The sequence below is a fragment of the Rana temporaria genome, chromosome 3 (assembly GCF_905171775.1).
Source record: "Rana temporaria chromosome 3, aRanTem1.1, whole genome shotgun sequence".
Classification (NCBI taxonomy): Eukaryota; Metazoa; Chordata; class Amphibia; order Anura; family Ranidae; genus Rana; species Rana temporaria.
Window position 1 is genome coordinate 12,238,855 of NC_053491.1, and position 20,619 is coordinate 12,259,473.

General features: G+C 49.6%; 1 protein-coding gene across 1 annotated transcript; it reads left to right on the forward strand.

Annotated features, from left to right (window-relative positions):
• Positions 1-1,281: 1,281 nt before the first annotated feature.
• RAMAC (RNA guanine-7 methyltransferase activating subunit) lies at positions 1,282-19,350 on the forward strand. Its single transcript, XM_040342260.1, has 4 exons — positions 1,282-1,403; positions 13,085-13,247; positions 17,063-17,221; positions 19,032-19,350. The coding sequence occupies exons 2-4, from the start codon at positions 13,117-13,119 to the stop codon at positions 19,255-19,257; spliced, it is 516 nt and encodes a 171-aa protein (XP_040198194.1). The 5' UTR covers positions 1,282-1,403; positions 13,085-13,116; the 3' UTR covers positions 19,258-19,350.
• Positions 19,351-20,619: the final 1,269 nt, after the last annotated feature.

The window sequence follows — 20,619 nt, forward strand, 5'->3', positions numbered from 1 at the left end:
CTCATAGTCCCCCCCCCTTCTGGCTCCTCCTAATCTTTTTGTCCCTCCCCCTTCCTCCGCATGCTGAGGATTGTATTCTTCCCACAGGGGAGCGCCGTGGTTGTGGTTGTAGCCGGGACTACATGTCCCAAGATCCTCTGCTTCCTTCTTTTGATTGGTCCTGGCTTTGGCCAATTGGAAGCAAGCATCGCCAGCTTGTTACACAGGGACTGTGTGTCTTTTCCTATTGCAGTGGCAACTGTCTAAACAGGGAGAGGAAGTTAGCACCCGCTACATACTGGATAAATACGTTGGGCCGGATTCAGGTATAATTGCGCTTTTTTTACGGAGGCGCAGGGCAACGTTTTTGCCCTGCGCCCACGCAATTTTTTTGAGCTGCCCTCGATTCACGGAGCAGAAGCTCCGTAATTTGCGCGGGCGCGCCGGCAAAATGCCCGGCGCAAGAGCGCGCAATTTAAATGATCCCGTAAATTAAGCACGTTCCCGCGCCGATCGTATGCTCCGTCGGGAAACTTTCCCGACGTGCATTGCGTTAAATGACATCGCAAGGACGTCATTTGCTTCAAAGTGAACGTGAATGGCGTCCTAGCCCCACCTACTGCCCTGTAAACCACGCCCCTCCCATCTACAAGTGCGGCTGGAATATTTCTGTAGGCCGCCTTAGCACCGCCTACCGCCCTGTAAAACCACACCCCTCCTGCTCAGCCCGCCCGTTTACAAGCACAGCTGGTATAGTTTTCAAGGCCGTCCTAGCCCCGCCCACCAACCACGCCCCTCTTACGCATTCTCTTCTTGTGCGTACGGACAGTGCGAGCCCGTCCTAGCCCCGCCCACCGCCCTGTAAACCACGCCCCTCCCGTCCACAAACACAGCTGGTATAGTTCTGAAGGCCGCCCTAGCCCCACCTACTGCCCTGTAAACCACGCCCCTCCCGTCTACAAGCGCAGCTGGAATAGTTTTCTCAAGACCGTCCTAGCCCCACCCTCCGCCCTGTCAACCACCGCCCCTCTTTCTCATTCGCTCTCTTCTTCTCCGTACGGACAGTGCGAGCCCGTCCTATCCCCACCTACCCGCCCTGTTAACCACGCCCCTCCGGCTCAGCCCTCCCGTCCACCACAACGCAGCTTGGTGTAGCTTTGAATACGTCACTAGCGGGCCCGCCCTTGCCACACCCACCGTCCTGTAAACCACACCCCGCTTGCTTCACACCCCCTTCCTCGTAGGTACAGACAGCGGGGAATAGGCCCCGCCCATCGCATCGAAAACCACTTAGCTCCTCCTCCCATTGAACGCACAGTGGGTGTAGCGTTTTGATGATGTCACTACCCTGCGACGCCTAGTATAGTGTGTGTGATCTGTGATTGTGTTCGCCGGTCGGTGGTTGTGATCGGTTCTCCTGTCAGGTGAGTCGGTGCTGGGGGGAGGCCGTTGTGGGGGGGAGGCTTAAGGCCCGGCTGGGTGTCATCCTTTTGCCTTCTTTGTATTTTCTGCTCACCCAAATGACATAATATCATCTTTTAGGCCTGAAGATCACCTAAAACCCCCCCAAACATGATATATTCCCTGAAGAATAAAATAGCGGTTGTTCCATATATAGTCTTTTACGTTACGTGTGATATTAGCGCAATGTTTTATGAAATGCAATTTCTTTTTAGCGATGCACCAAAAAAAAGTTCGGCGGCTGAAAACACATTGGCCGAAAAAATGGGCCTTTAACCACATAAAGCGGGAGTTCACCCATAAATGCTGTTTTTACCCTTAGATGGATGCTTATTTTTGTCTAGGGGAATCGGCTAGTTGTTTAAAAATCCGAGCATTACTTACCGTTGTAGAGGGCGATCTTCTCCGTCGCTTCCGGGTATGGGTCTTCGGGACTGGGCGTTCCTTCTTGATTGACAGGCTTCCGACGGTCGCATCCATCGCGTCACTAGTAGCCGAAAGAAGCCGAACGTCGGTGCGGCTCTATACTGTGCCTGCGCACCGACGTTCGGCTTCTTTCGGAAAATTGTGACGCGATGGTGCGACCGTCGGAAGACTGTCAATCAAAAAGGAACGCCCAGTCCCGCAGACCCATACCCGGAAGTGGCGGAGGAGATGCATCTCGTAAACGGTAAGTAATGCTCGGATTTTTAAACAACAACCCGATTCCCCTAGACTAAACGAGCAGGAATCTAAGGGGAAAAACACCATTTTACCGGCGAACCTCCGCTTTAAGGACCTTGCCTGTTTTTCAGACTCGGTGTTTACAAGATTGAAACATATTTTTTTTTTTTTGCTAGAAAATTACTTAGAACCCCCCAAACCTTATATATTTTTTTTCTAACACCCTAGAGAATAAAATGGCGGTCATTGCAAAACTTTTTGAAACCCCACATTTGCGCAGCGGTCTTACAAGCGCAATTTTTAGGGAAAAAAAAATCACTTTTTTTAATTAAAAAATAAGACACCAGTAATATTAGCCAAATTTTGTGAAAGATAATGTTATGCCGAGTAAAATCAATACCCAACATGTCGCGCTTAAAAATTGCGCCCGCTCGTGGCATGGCGTCAAACTTTTACCCTTAAAAATCTCGATAGGCGACGTTTAAAAAATTCTACAGGTTGCATTTTTTGAGTTACAGAGGAGGTCTAGGGCTAGAATTATTGCTCTCGCTCTAACGATCGCGGAGATACCTCACTTGTGTGGTTTGAACACTGTTTTCATATACGGGCGCTGCTCACGTATGCTTCTGCGCGCGAGCTCGTCAGAACGGGGAGCTTTAAAACATTTTTTTTTTGTTTTCTTATTTATTTTTAATGATTTTATAATTTTTTACACTGAAATAAAAATAAAATAAAAAATGTATCACTTTTATTCCTATTACAAGGAATGTAAACATCCCTTGTAATAGAAAAAAGCATGACAGGTCCTCTTAATATGAGATCTGGGGTCAAAAAGGCCTCACATCTCATATTTGGGCTTAAATACAAAAAAAAAAATAAGAACAAATTGAACTTTTGTCATTTTAAAAAAATGACAACAAAAAAATTGTCTCTTTAACCACTTGCTTACTGGGCACATATACCCCTTCCTGACCAGGTGAAATTTCAGCTTGTGGCACTGCGTCACTTTAACTGACAATTGCGCTGTCGTGCGACGTGGCTCCAAAACAAAATTGACGTCCTTTTTTCCCCACAAATAGAGCTTTCTTTTGGTGGTATTTGATCACCTCTGCGGTTTTTATTTTTTGCGCTATAAACAAAAATAAAGCTACAATTTTGAAAAAAACAATATTTTTTACTTGTTGCTATAATAAATAGCCCAATTTGTTTTAAAAAAAAAAAAAAATATTTCTCAGTCTAGGCGATACGTATTCTTCTACATATTTAAAAAAAAAAAAATCGCAAGAAGCGTCTGGTTTGCGCAAAAGTTATTGCGCTTCCATATAGGGGACAGAATTATTATTTTTTTTTACTACTAATGGCGGCGATCAGCATTTTTTTCGTGACTGCGAAATTATGGCGGACACATCGGACACTTTTGACACATTTTTGGCGCCATTCACATTTATACAGCGATCAGTGCTATAAATATGCACTAATTACTGTATAAATGTGACTGGCAGGGAAGGGGTTAACACTCGGGGGTGAGGAAGGGGTTAAATGTGTATCCTGGGTGTGTTCTAACTGTAGGTGGAAGGGGACTGACTGGGGGAGGTGACCGATGCTGTGTCTCTATGTACAAGGGACACAGATCGTCTCCTCTCTCCCCTGACAGGACATGGATCTCTGTGTTTACACACAGAGCTCCACGTCTTGTCCCTGTAGCCGCCGATCCCGAGTCCCTGGCGGACATCACGGCCGCCAGGCACTCGCATCAGCATCTCAGCGATGCGGCGAGCACGTGCGCGCCCGCGCCGCTGGATGCGCGCGCAGGCCGTCTTTTTACGGCCGGTTAGAGATTCAGAACCACCCAGCGGCCATATAAAGTCGTACAGCCGTCGGGTAGTGGTTAAGAGGCTGGGCGGGACTGACGTTTTGACGTCACTTCCGCCCAGCAAAGCTATGAGGACGGGTGGGGGCCATCTTGTCTTCAGTCGAGTCCTCACCGCTCAGGCAGCAGCACCCGATCTCCGCCGCTGCCGACGGCTCCGGTAAGCGGTGGAGGGAGCGGGAGAGCGGCGGGAGGGGGGCCCCCTTCTCCCGCCACCAATAACGGCGATCTCGCGGCAAATCCGCCACGGAGACCGCCGTTATCGTTTACACGCCCGCCCACTGAAGAGATGGATATCTCGGTTGTGGCAGCAGCTGCTGCCGTTACCGAGATATTCATCTTTAAAAACAGGACGTATATATACAGTTGGCGGTTAAGGACAGTCTTCTGCAGATATACGTTGGCAGAATGGCACGGCTGGGCACAAGCCTCTGTACGTCCTCTTCAAAGTGGAGTTCCACCCAGGAAAAAAACATTTGCCCAAAAATCATAAAAAAAAAAAAATTATACTCACCCGAAATACCTGTTGCTATGCGGAAGTTCGTAATCTGCCTCTTCCGTAGCCGCGGTCCGTCTTCTTCTTCATCTTCTCCTAGTGAATGGGGCGCGCTGCTTTTTGGGAACTTTGTGTGTGTGTTCTCAGAGAGCAGCCGCCCATTCACAAGTCGGTGCGAGACTCGCGCATGCGCAGTAGGAAATGGGCAGTGAAGCCTGTTTCCCCTAGTGTGAATGGCGGCGCGGGACCTGCATCGATCGTGGGATCGGCATCGGAGGGGCCATCAGCGCGGGCACGTAGGACAGGTAAGTGTCCTTATTAAAAGTCAGCAGCTACACTGTTAGTAGCTGCTGACTTTTAAAAAATAAAATAAAAATTTGCGGGTGGAATCCCGCTTTAAGTGCCCAGCCGTGGGTCACTGGCGCACGCCTGCGACCCGGTCCGAAGCTCCGTGACCGCGGTACCCGCGGACCCGATCGCCGCCAGAGTCCCGTGATCGGTCCCCGGAGCTGAAGAACGGGGAGAGGTGAGTGTAAACACAGCTTCCCCGTTCTTCACTGTGGCGCCGTCATTGATCGTGGGTTCCCTAATATAGGGAAACGCGATCAATGACGTCACGTGTCCAGTCCCGCCCCCCTACAGTTAGAAAACACAAATGAGGTCACACATAACCCCTTCAGCGCCCCCTAGTGGTTAACTCCCAAACTGCAATTGTCATTTTCACAGTAATCAGTGCATTTTTATAGCACTTTTTGCTGTGAAAATGACAATGGTCCCAAAAATGTGTCAAAGTTGTCCGAAGTGTCCGCCATAATGTCGCAGTCACGAAAAAAAATCGCTGATCTCCGCCATTAGTAGTAAAAAAAAAAAATATAATAATAAAAATGCTATAAAACTATCCCCTATTTTGTAAACGCTATACATTTTGCGCAAACCAATCGATAAACGCTTATTGCGTTTTTTTTTTTTTAACAAAAAATAAGAATACGTATCGGCCTAAACTGAGGGCAAAAAAATGTTTTTTTATATATTTTTGGGGGATATTTATTATAGCAAAAAGTAAAAAATATTGCATTTTTTTCAAAATTCTCGCTCTATTTTTGTTTATAGCGCAAAAAATAAAAACCACAGAGGTGATCAGATACCACCAAAAGAAAGCTCTATTTGTGGGGAAAAAAGGATGTAAATTTTGTTTGGGAGCCACGTCGCACGACCGCGCAATTGTCAGTTAAAGCGACGCAGTGCCGAATCGCAAAAACTGGCCAGGTCCTTTACCCGCATAAAGGTCCGGGTCTTAAGTGGTTAAGAAGCATGGGCGGAAGTGACGTTTTGACATCGCTTCCGCCCTGCTATTCTATGGAGACTGGTGGGGGCCATCTTCCCCCTCACTCGTATCCCAGCCAAGCAGGAGGAAAGGACCCCCCTTCCGGGAACATGCTTGTAATCCAAAGCGCTTGTATATCAAAGCAAATTTCCCCATAAGAAATAATGGAAACTCAAATGATTCGTTCCACAGCCATAGGTCCTTCAGTTTATAGTCCATATAAAAATATTATTCTGCAGGAAATGCATTTTCTAGCAAATACGGTGCGACATAAAATACTGCAACAACCACTATTTTAGTCTTTAGGGTCTCTGCTAAAAAAAAAAAAAAAAAAATATCTATCATGTTTGGGTGTTCCAAGTAATTTTCTAGCAGAAAATAATGATTTTTACTTGTAAGCAACAAATGTCAGAAAAGGTTTTTGATCTTTTAAACGGTTAAACTTCCTTCATCTGCACGCCGGAGTTATTTCCTTTGATAAAAAAAATGAAAAGATACTTTGTTTCTACTTATTCCCGTGTTGTAATATGAAACCTTTCACACTGAAAATGGCGCCTGCAAAGCACCCTGAAAGAGCCGCTGCTGTCTCTCCAATGTAAAAGCCCCGAGGTGCGCTAGCAGTATGGTAAGAAAAGTCCTGCTAGCCGCATCTTTGGGGCTGTGTGTGTGTGTGTGTGTGTGTGTGTGTGTGTGTGTGTGTGTGTGTGTGTGTGTGTGTGTGTGTGTGTGTATACCGCTCCTGCCCATTGAAATCAGTGGGCACCACGGCTATACCGCTGGCAAAGCGCTGCTGCCTCTGTCTCCTGTCCATTCATCTTCAGTGCTGCTGAGAAAGGGACTGGGGAATCTGTGTCCTCAGTCTCTTTCCCTGCCTCAAAGGGAACTTGTCGGTTTAGACCCCTGACATTTCACCGATGCGCCCCCCCCCCCCCACAACAGGGTTGAATAAAAAAAGGAAATATTGTAATAAAGACTCTCTCTGTCACTGTCTCTCTGTCACTGTCTCTCTGTCACTGTCTCTCTGTCACTGTCTCTCTGTCACTGTCTCTCTGTCACTGTCTCTCTGTCACTGTCTCTCTGTCACTGTCTCTCTGTCACTGTCTCTCTGTCACTGTCTCTCTGTCACTGTCTCTCTGTCACTGTCTCTCTGTCACTGTCTCTCTGTCACTGTCTCTCTGTCACTGTCTCTCTGTCACTGTCTCTCTGTCACTGTCTCTCTGTCACTGTCTCTCTGTCACTGTCTCTCTGTCACTGTCTCTCTGTCACTGTCTCTCTGTCACTGTCTCTCTGTCACTGTCTCTCTGTCACTGTCTCTCTGTCACTGTCTCTCTGTCTCTCTGTCTCTGTCTCTCTGTCTCTGTCTGTCTGTGTGTCTGTGTCTGTCTCTGTCTGTCTCTGTCTGTCTCTGTCTGTCACTGTCTCTCTCTGTCTCTCTCTGCCACTGTCTCTCTCTGCCACTGTCTCTCTCTGTCTCTCTCTGCCACTGTCTCTCTCTGTCTCTCTCTGCCACTGTCTCTCTCTGTCTCTGTCTGCCACTGTCTCTCTCTGTCTCTGTCTGCCACTGTCTCTCTCTGTCTCTCTCTGTCTCTGTCTGCCACTGTCTCTCTCTGTCTCTCTCTGTCTCTCTCTGTCTCTCTCTGTCTCTCTCTGTCTCTCTCTGTCTCTCTCTGTCTCTCTCTGTCTCTCTCTGTCTCTCTCTGTCTCTCTCTGTCTCTCTCTGTCTCTCTCTGTCTCTCTCTGTCTCTCTCTGTCTCTCTCTGTCTCTCTCTGTCTCTCTCTGCCACTGTCTCTCTCTGCCACTGTCTCTCTCTGCCACTGTCTCTCTCGGCTACTGTCTCTCTCTGTCTCTCTCGGCTACTGTCTCTCTCTGTCTCTCTCTGTCTCTCTCTGCCACTCTCTCTGCCACTGTCTCTCTCTGCCACTGTCTCTCTGTCTCTCTCTGCCACTGTCTCTCTCTGTCTCTCTCTGCCACTGTCTCTCTCTGTCTCTCTCTGCCACTGTCTCTCTCTGTCTCTCTCTGCCACTGTCTCTCTCTGTCTCTCTCTGCCACTGTCTCTCTCTGCCTCTCTCTGCCACTGTCTCTCTCTGCCTCTCTCTGCCACTGTCTGCCTCTCTCTGCCACTGTCTGCCTCTCTCTGCCACTGTCTGCCTCTCTCTGCCACTGTCTGCCTCTCTCTGCCACTGTCTGCCTCTCTCTGCCACTGTCTGCCTCTCTCTGCCACTGTCTGCCTCTCTCTGCCACTGTCTGCCTCTCTCTGCCACTGTCTGCCTCTCTCTGCCACTGTCTGCCTCTCTCTGCCACTGTCTGCCTCTCTCTGCCACTGTCTGCCTCTCTCTGCCACTGTCTGCCTCTCTCTGCCACTGTCTGCCTCTCTCTGCCACTGTCTGCCTCTCTCTGCCACTGTCTGCCTCTCTCTGCCACTGTCTGCCTCTCTCTGCCACTGTCTGCCTCTCTCTGCCACTGTCTGCCTCTCTCTGCCACTGTCTGCCTCTCTCTGCCACTGTCTGCCTCTCTCTGCCACTGTCTGCCTCTCTCTGCCACTGTCTGCCTCTCTCTGCCACTGTCTGCCTCTCTCTGCCACTGTCTGCCTCTCTCTGCCACTGTCTGCCTCTCTCTGCCACTGTCTGCCTCTCTCTGCCACTGTCTGCCTCTCTCTGCCACTGTCTGCCTCTCTCTGCCACTGTCTGCCTCTCTCTGCCACTGTCTGCCTCTCTCTGCCACTGTCTGCCTCTCTCTGCCACTGTCTGCCTCTCTCTGCCACTGTCTGCCTCTCTCTGCCACTGTCTGCCTCTCTCTGCCACTGTCTGCCTCTCTCTGCCACTGTCTGCCTCTCTCTGCCACTGTCTGCCTCTCTCTGCCACTGTCTGCCTCTCTCTGCCACTGTCTGCCTCTCTCTGCCACTGTCTGCCTCTCTCTGCCACTGTCTGCCTCTCTCTGCCACTGTCTGCCTCTGTCTGCCACTGTCTGCCTCTGTCTGCCACTGTCTGCCTCTGTCTGCCACTGTCTGCCTCTGTCTGCCTCTCTCTGCCTCTGTCTGCCTCTCTCTGCCACTGTCTGCCTCTCTCTGCCACTGTCTGCCTCTCTCTGCCACTGTCTGCCTCTCTCTGCCACTGTCTGCCTCTCTCTGCCACTGTCTGCCTCTCTCTGCCACTGTCTGCCTCTCTCTGCCACTGTCTGCCTCTCTCTGCCACTGTCTGCCTCTCTCTGCCACTGTCTGCCTCTCTCTGCCACTGTCTGCCTCTCTCTGCCACTGTCTGCCTCTCTCTGCCACTGTCTGCCTCTCTCTGCCACTGTCTGCCTCTCTCTGCCACTGTCTGCCTCTCTCTGCCACTGTCTGCCTCTCTCTGCCACTGTCTGCCTCTCTCTGCCACTGTCTGCCTCTCTCTGCCACTGTCTGCCTCTCTCTGCCACTGTCTGCCTCTCTCTGCCACTGTCTGCCTCTCTCTGCCACTGTCTGCCTCTCTCTGCCACTGTCTGCCTCTCTCTGCCACTGTCTGCCTCTCTCTGCCACTGTCTGCCTCTCTCTGCCACTGTCTGCCTCTCTCTGCCACTGTCTGCCTCTCTCTGCCACTGTCTGCCTCTCTCTGCCACTGTCTGCCTCTCTCTGCCACTGTCTGCCTCTCTCTGCCACTGTCTGCCTCTCTCTGCCACTGTCTGCCTCTCTCTGCCACTGTCTGCCTCTCTCTGCCACTGTCTGCCTCTCTCTGCCACTGTCTGCCTCTCTCTGCCACTGTCTGCCTCTCTCTGCCACTGTCTGCCTCTCTCTGCCACTGTCTGCCTCTCTCTGCCACTGTCTGCCTCTCTCTGCCACTGTCTGCCTCTCTCTGCCACTGTCTGCCTCTCTCTGCCACTGTCTGCCTCTCTCTGCCACTGTCTGCCTCTCTCTGCCACTGTCTGCCTCTCTCTGCCACTGTCTGCCTCTCTCTGCCACTGTCTGCCTCTCTCTGCCACTGTCTGCCTCTCTCTGCCACTGTCTGCCTCTCTCTGCCACTGTCTGCCTCTCTCTGCCACTGTCTGCCTCTCTCTGCCACTGTCTGCCTCTCTCTGCCACTGTCTGCCTCTCTCTGCCACTGTCTGCCTCTCTCTGCCACTGTCTGCCTCTCTCTGCCACTGTCTGCCTCTCTCTGCCACTGTCTGCCTCTCTCTGCCACTGTCTGCCTCTCTCTGCCACTGTCTGCCTCTCTCTGCCACTGTCTGCCTCTCTCTGCCACTGTCTCTGCCTCTCTCTGCCACTGTCTCTGCCTCTCTCTGCCACTGTCTCTGCCTCTCTCTGCCACTGTCTCTGCCTCTCTCTGCCACTGTCTCTGCCTCTCTCTGCCACTGTCTCTGCCTCTCTCTGCCACTGTCTCTGTCTGCCTCTCTCTGTCACTGTCTCTGTCTGCCTCTCTCTGCCACTGTCTCTGTCTGCCTCTCTCTGCCACTGTCTCTGTCTGCCTCTCTCTGCCACTGTCTCTGTCTGCCTCTCTCTGCCACTGTCTCTGTCTGCCTCTCTCTGCCACTGTCTCTGTCTGCCTCTCTCTGCCACTGTCTCTGTCTGCCTCTCTCTGCCTCTCTCTGCCACTGTCTCTCTCTGCCACTGTCTGTCTCTCTGTCTCTCTCTGCCACTGTCTGTCTCTGTCTCTCTCTGCCACTGTCTGTCTCTGTCTCTCTCTGCCACTGTCTGCCACTGTCTCTCTCTGTCTCTCTCTGCCACTGTCTCTCTCTGTCTCTCTCTGCCACTGTCTCTCTCTGCCACTGTCTGCCACTGTCTCTCTCTGTCTCTCTCTGCCACTGTCTCTCTCTGTCTCTCTCTGCCACTGTCTCTCTCTGCCACTGTCTGTCTCTGTCTCTCTCTGCCACTGTCTGTCTCTGTCTCTCTCTGCCACTGTCTGTCTCTGTCTCTCTCTGCCACTGTCTCTCTCTGCCACTGTCTCTCTCTGTCTCTCTCTGCCACTGTCTCTCTCTGTCTCTCTCTGCCACTGTCTCTCTCTGTCTCTCCCTTGATGGGTTCTTGCTGCGTTTCAATGGAGAGGTGCATTTTTGTTTTTTTTAACCCACCAGAAATGCGTCAAGCAGGATTTTTTAACACCACAGCAGAAGCGCCACGGCCCCGTGTGAACACATACATAGAGTTTTAAAAGAATGCATTTTTCTTGAGCTTTTCTTGTGCTAAAGGTGTATATAATGGTCGACTTTAAAACGGAGGTCCACACAAAAATGGAACCCCCGCTTTTTGGAACCCCTCCAGTGTCGCATTTGTCACCTTTTCAGGGGGGAGGGGGGGTGCAGATACCTATATAGTACAGGTATTTGCACCCACATCCGGGCATAGACCCCCACGGGAATTACGCCACTCCCCCGCTGTCTTCTGGGAGACACACGGGTACCAGAAGACAGGAGGGACCCTTTAGATTGAGCAGCAGGGAACCGGGAAGTGAAGACGCAAGGCTTAATTTCCTGATTCCCTTACCGAAGATGGCGGCGGGAGCATCCGAGGCACGGGTCGTCCTCGGCTGCCGACATCGCGGGCGCCCTGGACAGATAAGTGTCCTTATTTAAACACTTCCAGACCTTAGGTGTTTTTCAGATTTGGTGTTTGCAAGACTAAAACAGTTTTTTCTGCCAGAAAATTACTTAAAACCCCCAAACATTATAGATTTTTTTTTCTAACACCCTAGAGAATAAAATAGTGGTCATTGCAATACTTTTTGTCACACCGTATTTGCGCAGCGGTCTTACAAGCGCACTTTTTTGGGAAAAAATTAACTTTTTTTAATTCAAAAATAAGACAACAATAAATTTGGCCCAATTTTTTTATATATTGTGAAAGATAATGTTACGCCGAGTAAAATGATACCCAACATGTCACGCTTAAAAATTGCGCCCGCTCGTGGCATGGCGTCAAACTTTTACCCTTAAAAATCTCGATAGGCGATGTTTAAAAAATTCTATAGGTTGCATTTTTTGAGCTACAGAGTAGCTCTAGGGCTAGAATTATTGCTCTCGCTCTAACGATCGCGGCGATACCTCACTTGTGTGATTTGAACACAGTTTTCATATGCGGGCGGTACTCGCGTATGCGTTCGCTTCTGCGCGCGAGCTCGTCGGGACGGGGAGCTTTAAAAAAAAATTTTTTTTTGTTTTCTTATTTATTTTTGTTTATTTTATTACTTTTTACACTGAAAAAAAAAAATGATCACCTTTATTCCTATTACAAGGAATATAAACATCCCTTGTAATAGAAAAAAGCATGACAGGTCCTCTTAAATATGAGATCTGGGGTCAAAAAGACCTCACATCTCATATTTAGGCTTGAATGCAAAAAAAAAAAAAAAATTGGAAATGTCATTTTTTCAAATGACAAAAAAAAAAAGTTTCTTTAAAGCGGAGGTTCACCCTTAGAGAGCACTTTTTCCCCTTAGATTCCTGCTCGTTTTGTCTAGGGGAATCGGCTATTTGTTTTAAAATATGTGCAGTACTTACCGTTTACGAGACGCATCCTCTCCGTCGCTTCCGGGTATGGGCTTCGGGAATGGGCGTTCCTTCTTGATTGACAGTCTTCCGAGAGGATTCCGACGGTCGCATCCATCGCGTCACGATTTTCCGAAAGAAGCCGAACGAGTGACGCGATGGATGCGACCGTCGGAAGCCTCTCGGAAGACTGTCAATCAAGAAGGAACGCCCGCTCCCGAAGACCCATACCCGGAAGCGACGGAAGAAGATGCAGCTCGAAAACAGTAAGTACGGATCATATTTTAATACAAATAGCCGATTCCCCTAGACCGAACGAGCAGGAAGCTAAGGGGAGAACATTTTTTTTTTTTACAAATGGGTGAACTCCCGCTTTAAGAGGCTGGGCAGGACTGACGTTTTGACGTTACTTCCGCCCAGCAGAGCTATGGGGACGGGCGAAGGAGATTTTTCCTTCAGTCTCGTCCCCGCTCAGCTGCTGAACAGTCGCGATCTCCTCCGGCGCTACCGACGGCTCCGGTAAGCGGCGGAGGGCGCGGGAGAGCGGCGGGAGGGGGGGCCGCCGTTATCGTTTACCAGACCGCGCACACTAAAGATTGATACCTCGGTTGTGGCAGCAGCTGCTGCCGTTACCGAGATATCAATCTTTAAAAAATGGACGTACATCGTCGTGCGCAGGTCTGGAAGTGGTTAAAAGTCAGCAGCTGCAATATTTGTAGCTGTTGAATTTAAAAAATATAAACATTTCGGTGGAGCTCCGCTTTAAGTAAATAGTCAAATATAATACAATTATTAAAAACAAATTCTATATATTTTAAAAAACTGTCTTTTCGGTTTCAGCACCACAATTTCCACTTCGGTGTATCTCTACCATGAGCAGCGGTGACGACATCGCGGCTTCTCCAATCAAAGGACTGGAGCCCGCCAACCCGGAAGCAATAGCGGGAGAAGATGGAAGCCCTGTCAGCGGTGACAGCGTGCCGGTGGAGGGCTTCATTTTAGGGTAAGTTGCAGGAGAGGGGTGTTTTTTTTTCTATTATAGCGGGGCTCCCCAAACTTTCTAAACAAAGGGACAGTTTAAACTTTAGGGGGGCCGCACTGTTGCCAGTGGGAGTAGAAAATTCCCTGGTGTCAGTGGGAGTAAACAATGCGACATCAATGGTATTAGTGGAGGCATGGTGCCCCGTCGCTGGCGTCGGCGGGAGGAATGGTTTCCACTGTTTCTGGCGTCGGCGGGAGGAATGGTTTCCACTGTTTCTGGCGTCGGCGGGAGGAATGGTTTCCACTGTTTCTGGCGTCGGCGGGGGGAATGGTTTCCACTGTTTCTGGCGTCGGCGGGGGGAATGGTTTCCACTGTTTCTGGCGTCGGCGGGGGGAATGGTTTCCGCTGTTTCTGGCGTCGGCGGGAGGAATGGTTTCCACTGTTTCTGGCGTCGGTGGGAGGAATGGTTTCCACTGTTTCTGGCGTCGGCGGGAGGAATGGTTTCCACTGTTTCTGGCGTCGGCGGGAGGAATGGTTTCCACTGTTTCTGGCGTCGGCGGGAGGAATGGTTTCCACTGTTTCTGGCGTCGGCGGGAGGAATGGTTTCCACTGTTTCTGGCGTCGGCGGGAGGAATGGTTTCCACTGGTTCTGGCGTCGGCGGGAGGAATGGTTTCCACTGGTTCTGGCGTCGGCGGGAGGAATGGTTTCCACTGGTTCTGGCGTCGGCGGGAGGAATGGTTTCCACTGGTTCTGGCGTCGGCGGGAGGAATGGTTTCCACTGTTTCTGGCGTCGGCGGGAGGAATGGTTTCCACTGTTTCTGGCGTCGGCGGGAGGAATGGTTTCCACTGTTTCTGGCGTCGGCGGGGGGAATGGTTTCCACTGTTTCTGGCGTCGGCGGGGGGAATGGTTTCCACTGTTTCTGGCGTCGGCGGGGGGAATGGTTTCCGCTGTTTCTGGCGTCGGCGGGAGGAATGGTTTCCGCTGTTTCTGGCGTCGGTGGGAGGAATGGTTTCCGCTGTTTCTGGCGTCGGTGGGAGGAATGGTTTCCACTGTTTCTGGCGTCGGCGGGAGGAATGGTTTCCACTGTTTCTGGCGTCGGCGGGAGGAATGGTTTCCACTGTTTCTGGCGTCGGCGGGAGGAATGGTTTCCACTGGTTCTGGCGTCGGCGGGAGGAATGGTTTCCACTGGTTCTGGCGTCGGCGGGAGGAATGGTTTCCACTGGTTCTGGCGTCGGCGGGAGGAATGGTTTCCACTGTTTCTGGCGTCGGCGGGAGGAATGGTTTCCACTGTTTCTGGCGTCGGCGGGAGGAATGGTTTCCGGCGTCGGCGGGAGGCATGGTGCCCCACTGTTGCGGAAATGGGAGGAAGAATGCTCCACGGGCCAGGATAAAAGCAAGCAAAGGGCCACATTTGACCCCTGAGCTGCAGTTTGGAAACCACTGCTTTTATAGAGTTTACTACCACTTTAATCAAAGCTGTGATCACTGTATACTTAGGGCTAGATTCAGCATTGAATTACGCCGGCGTATCTATAGATACGCCGCGTAAATTCAAAGCTGCCCCCGCGTATCTTCTTTCTGTATTCAGAAAGCAAGATACGCCGGAATTGGGCTAAGATCCGACTGGCGTAAATGTCTCTTACACCGTCGTATCTTAGGGTGCATACTTACGCTGGCCGCTAGGTGGTGCTTCCGTCGTTTTCGGCGTAGAATATGCAAATGACCTAGATACGCCGATTCACAAACGTACGTGCGCCCGGCGGAATTTTTTTTTACGTCGTTTGCGTAAGGCTTTTCCGGCGTAACGTTGCTCCTGCTTCTATGAGGCGTACGCAATGTTAAGTATGGACGTCGTTCCCGCGTCGAATTTTGAATTTTTTACGTTGTTTGCGTAAGTCGTTCGCGAATAGGGCTGGACGTAATATACGTTCACGTCGAAACCAATACGTCCTTGCGGCGTACTTTGGAGCAATGCACACTGGGATATGTACACGGACGGCGCATGCGCCGTTCGTAAAAAAACGTCAATCACGTCGGGTCACCACCAATTTACATAAAACACGCCCCCTCATACTCATTTGAATTAGGCGCGCTTACGCCGGCCCCATTTACGCTACGCCGCCGTAACTTAGGAGGCAAGTGCTTTGTGAATACAGCACTTGCCTCTCTGATTTACGGCGGCGTAGCGTAAATACGATACGCTACGCCGTCGTACAAATGCGCCGCCCTACCTGAATCTAGCCCTTAGTGTCTGACTCAGTGTTTACAAATACAGTTGCCCGGACACTATAGAATGTGCCAAAGTAACATATTGTTACTTTTGTATCTTTCTGTTAGTTCATCTGCAGATTAAAGGGATGAACTTCAATCTGCAAATTGTGTCAGTTAAGTCTCTATTCGCACTTGCACCCATTCTTTTTAATGGCACCCGTTCAAATCAGTGAGACGTGGGCTTGGTTGATCAGTTCAGCACCCAATCTAAGATACAGCCGTTTGTGCAGGAACGTGTGTGTTGGGAGTATTGCATTGGTAGTTTGTAATGTCATCACGCCCACTCAACACGTTTCGTCAGTAGACGGATATCTCTAGTTGATGACTGTTGTTTTTTTGGTGAGGGTGAACTTTGCTTTTAACCACTTAAGCCCCGGACCTTTAGGCAGCTAAATGCCCAGGCCAGGTTTTGCGATTCGGCACTGCGTCGCTTTAACTGACAATTGCACGGTCGTGCGACGTGGCTCCCAAACAAAATTGGCATCCTTTTTTCCCCACAAATAGAGCTTTCTTTTGGTGGTATTTGATCACCTCTGCGGTTTTTATTTTTTGCGCTATAAACAAAAATACAGCGACAATTTTGAAAAAAATGCAATATTTTTTACTTTTTGCTATAATAAATATGCCCCAAAAACATATATAAAAAAATTTTTTTTCCTCAGTTTAGGCCGATACGTATTCTTCTACCTATTTTTGGTAAAAAAAAATTGCAATAAGCGTTTATCGGTTGGTTTGCGCAAAATTTATAGCGTTTACAAAATAGGGGAAAGTTTTATTGCATTTTTATTATTATTTTTATTTATTTTTACTACTATTGGCGGCGATCAGCGTTTTTTTTTTTTTTTTTTTTCGTGACTGCGACATTATGGCGGACAATTTTGACACATTTTTGGGACCATTGTCATTTTCACAGCAAAAAATGCATTTAAATTGCATTGTTTATTGTGAAAATGACAGTTGCAGTTTGGGAGTTAACCACAGGGGGCGCTGTAGGAGTTGGGCTTCACCTAGTGTGTGTTTACAACTGTAGGGGGGTGTGGCTGTAGGTGTGACGTCATCGATCGAGTCTCCCTATAAAAGGGATCACACGATCGATGCAGCCACCACAGTGAAGCACGGGGAAGCCGTGTTTACATACGGTTCTCCCCGTTCTTCAGCTCCGGGGAGCGATCGCGACGGAGCGGCTATAAACGAATAGCCGCGCCGTCGTCCCGGATCGCTCCCCGAGGTAAGCCGCACGCAGCCGGGGGGGGGGGGGGGGGGTCCCGATCGGATCCCCCACCCGCTAGAAGGCAAGGACGTATATATACACGCCCATCTGCCTGTACGTGCCATTCTGTGGACGTAAATAGGCGTGCGGCGGGCGTTAAGTGGTTAAATATGTTGAATTTAGGGGCCTCTCGAAGTCTGGCGGTGATTTAGGTTGAGGCGGTGTGGGGGGGGATGTACTAAATTCCACTAGTAAGGGGGTTAACACTCCATTTTTGTGCAGGATACTAGTTCTTGCTTTTACTTTTTTCCTGTGCCTTTTGTGTGTACTTATTTATATTGTGTATTTTGCAGGATGTCGGACACAGTTGATATAAAAAAGATGTTTGAAGATATGTTTGCTGATCGCTTCACAGAACGTGACGAGGACTATCAGGAACATCTGAAAAAGTCAGAGAGCGAGCCTCCTATTGTTGAAGAATGGTGGGGAGGGAACCAAAGAAACCACGATAGGTACGTGATACTTGGATATGGCAATTGCTTTTGAGGCTGTTGTTCCCGAACACAAGCCAGTTAGAGTAGCATTATGATGAACTGATTACCATGGAATGCAAGTTCCCTATGATTTTTTATAATTGTATATCGGTCTCCAAACTGCGTCCCTTTGCTTGGCTTTATAGGGCTTTTTGGGTGCTATTCCTCCCACTGACACCAATGATGGGACGCTATTCCTCCCACTGACACCAATGATGGGACGCTATTCCTCCCACTGACACCAATGATGGGACGCTATTCCTCCCACTGACACCAATGATGGGGCACTATTCCTCCCACTGACACCAATTATGGGACACTATTCCTCCCACTGACACCAATGGTGGGGGGCGCTATTCCTCCCACTGACACCAATGGTGGGGGGCGCTATTCCTCCCACTGACACCAATGATGGGACGCTATTCCTCCCACTGACACCAATGGTGGGACGCGCTATTCCTCCCACTGACACCAATGGTGGGGGCGCTATTCCTCCCACTGACACCAATGGTGGGGGGGCGCTATTCCTCCCACTGACACCAATGGTGGGGGGGCGCTATTCCTCCCACTGACACCAATGGTGGGGGGGCGCTATTCCTCCCACTGACACCAATTATGGGAATGCGTGAAGGTTAAAAAAAAAAAAAACTTCAGTTTTTAGAACCATTTTAATTCTCTCACCTGAGGTTTCAGAAATACAAGTTCTAGGCCCACAGGTGGGATAGTAGAGTCCAGCAAGCATGATGGGGCGGTAAGTGGGTAGGGGCGGTGAGAGGGTTGGTAGGGGCCCTGCTCTCCCCTCATTGGCTCACAGGCTGTGGTTGACAGTGGGAGCCAATGGACTCCTGCTGCTGTCTCAGCCAATGAGGAGGGAGAGTCCAGGGGCTATCATCAAAATCAGAGGGAGCTTAGGTAATGATTCCAGGGGGGGTTGGTTAGGCGCTGCACACAAGTTTTTTACCTTTGTGCATAGAATGCATGAAGGTTAAAAACCTTTCAGCTTTCAGAACCACTTTAATTCTCTACCCTGGAGGGACACAGGTTTCAGAAATATAAGTCCTGGGTCCACAGATGGAATAGAATCCAGTAGGCATGTGGGGAGTGGTGGAGAGGGTTGGGCCGGTGGGAGGCTTGCGCCGGCGGTGGGGCAGTGGGAAGCTTGCGCCAGGATGGGGGCGGTGAGAGGGTTGGTAGGGGCAGTGAGAGGTTTGCGCCGGTAGGGGCAGTGAGAGGGTTGGTATGGGCAGTGAGAGGTTTGCGCCGGTAGGGGCAGTGAGAGGTTTGCGCCGGTAGGGGCAGTGAGAGGTTTGTGCCGGTAGGGGCAGTGAGAGGGTTGGTATGGGCAGTGAGAGGTTTGGGTTGGTATGGGCAGTGAGAGGTTTGCGCCGGTAGGGGCAGTGAGAGGGTTGGTATGGGCAGTGAGAGGTTTGCGCCGGTAGGGGCAGTGAGAGGGTTGGTATGGGCAGTGAGAGGTTTGCGCCGGTAGGGGCTGTGAGAGGGTTGGTATGGGCGGTGAGAGGGTTGTGCCTGCAGGGGGCAGTGAGAGGGTCTCCCCAGTAGGGGCACAGTCTGGGGGGGTCACAGAAAATAAGGTGAATGTACAGCTGCCAGATTGCTTTCATTGCGCACACTCCTGGGTGTCCAAACCCCCCTCCCCCCTCTTGGCTGCCAAGGCTGTAATACATACGGTGGTGGCAGTAAACATTTTAAAATTCAATAAGTAGCTAGCAAAAATCTAAGAGTTGCCTAATCGTTCTCTAATGTCGAATCACTTGAATTTGCCCTTCAGGTATCGGGATAACAGGCGTGACCGAAGCTGGGATAACAGGCGGGATTCAGATAACAGACGGGATTCGGGTAACAGGCGGGATTCGTACAGCAGCTATAACCAGCACCATGGAGGAAGAGGCTGGGGTAACAGCTCTCACCAGTACCGCCAGGATCGTTCCCACTATCACCAGGAGAGACACCAAGGCTACAATTCCGGCAGTCAAAGATATCAGCCTTATCGTTAAGGACGGTTCCTGTTTTGTGCGTGAAGAATAGATTATTATTTTTAATTGTTTTTTTATTTTATAGGACAAAAAACTGAAAGTATGAGAACTCTTCTTGGCGCGTTCTGGTATCTGCGCTTTTTTTGGTAGCGATGTCATCAAAACACATTGAACCCGTGACCTTTGCAACCAAATCCCGGCACCGGCCGTATAATCTGCAGGAACGGCTGCCGCGGATTGCAGAAATCCTTTGGGCTTTGCTGCCGGTCCTCCCACGGTGGAGACGGGTTTGTGCGACCCTACGCTTTTGTTTTCGACTCCTTTTATTGCATAGCTTCACTATAAAAAGGTCACCGTTTTTGTGTTTACAGTCATTGAACATTGCGTTTTACATAAAGATTGTAATGCAGCAAGGGCCCCAGTTCACACCACATCGAGTCCAGTGCATTTATTTTTTATTTTTTTTCCTGCATCAAAAACATGGAAAGTAGGTTGAATGAATGAATGAAAACTTATATAGCGCAACACATGTGAACTTAATTGCCTCTGGGCGCTTGTTGTTCCTGTCTCCTTTGGTATCAAAAGAGATGAGGTTATATGGTTTCCAATGGCATTGTTCACACCAGTGCTGTCGGTTCCAGGGCTTTCCAGTTCTAGAAAACAGGGTAGAATATGCTTTATTTTTTCTGCACTGGACTGGAACGCAGTAAAACGCATATTAAAAAAAAAAAAAAAACGCACTGGACCCTATTATAGTGAGGGGGAGGGGGGGAGCACCTGGAATGCATCCAGAAATGCATCAAAAACACGCTGGAGCGCGCCAAAAAAAAATATGTGCATGCCGAAATGCATCCAGAACAGATCTGGTGTGCGTTTTTTGTGGTGTGAACCAGCCCCTAATTGCTGAAACATCTTAACCACTTGACCTCTGGAAAATTTACCCCACTTCGTGACCAGGCTATACTTTGCTATACAGCACTGCGTTTACTTTAACTCAGTGTTTCTCAACTCCAGTCCTCAAGGCGCACCAACAGGTCATGTTTTCAGGATTTCCTTTAGATGAAACGGCTTTGGTGATTACTAAGGCAGTGAAACTGATCAAATCACCTGTACAAAATAATGGCGAGCCTGAAAACATGCCCTTTTGGTGCGCCTTGAGGACTGGAGTTGAAAAACACTGCTTTAACTGACCATTGCGCAGTCATGCAACATTGTACTCAAATAAAGTTTGTTCCTTTTTTATTTTTCACACAAATGGAGCTTTCTTTTGGTGGTATTTGATCATTTCCATATTTTTCTTTCTTTCTTTGCACTTAAAAAAAAAATATATATAATATATAATATATATATATATATATATATATATATATATATATATATATA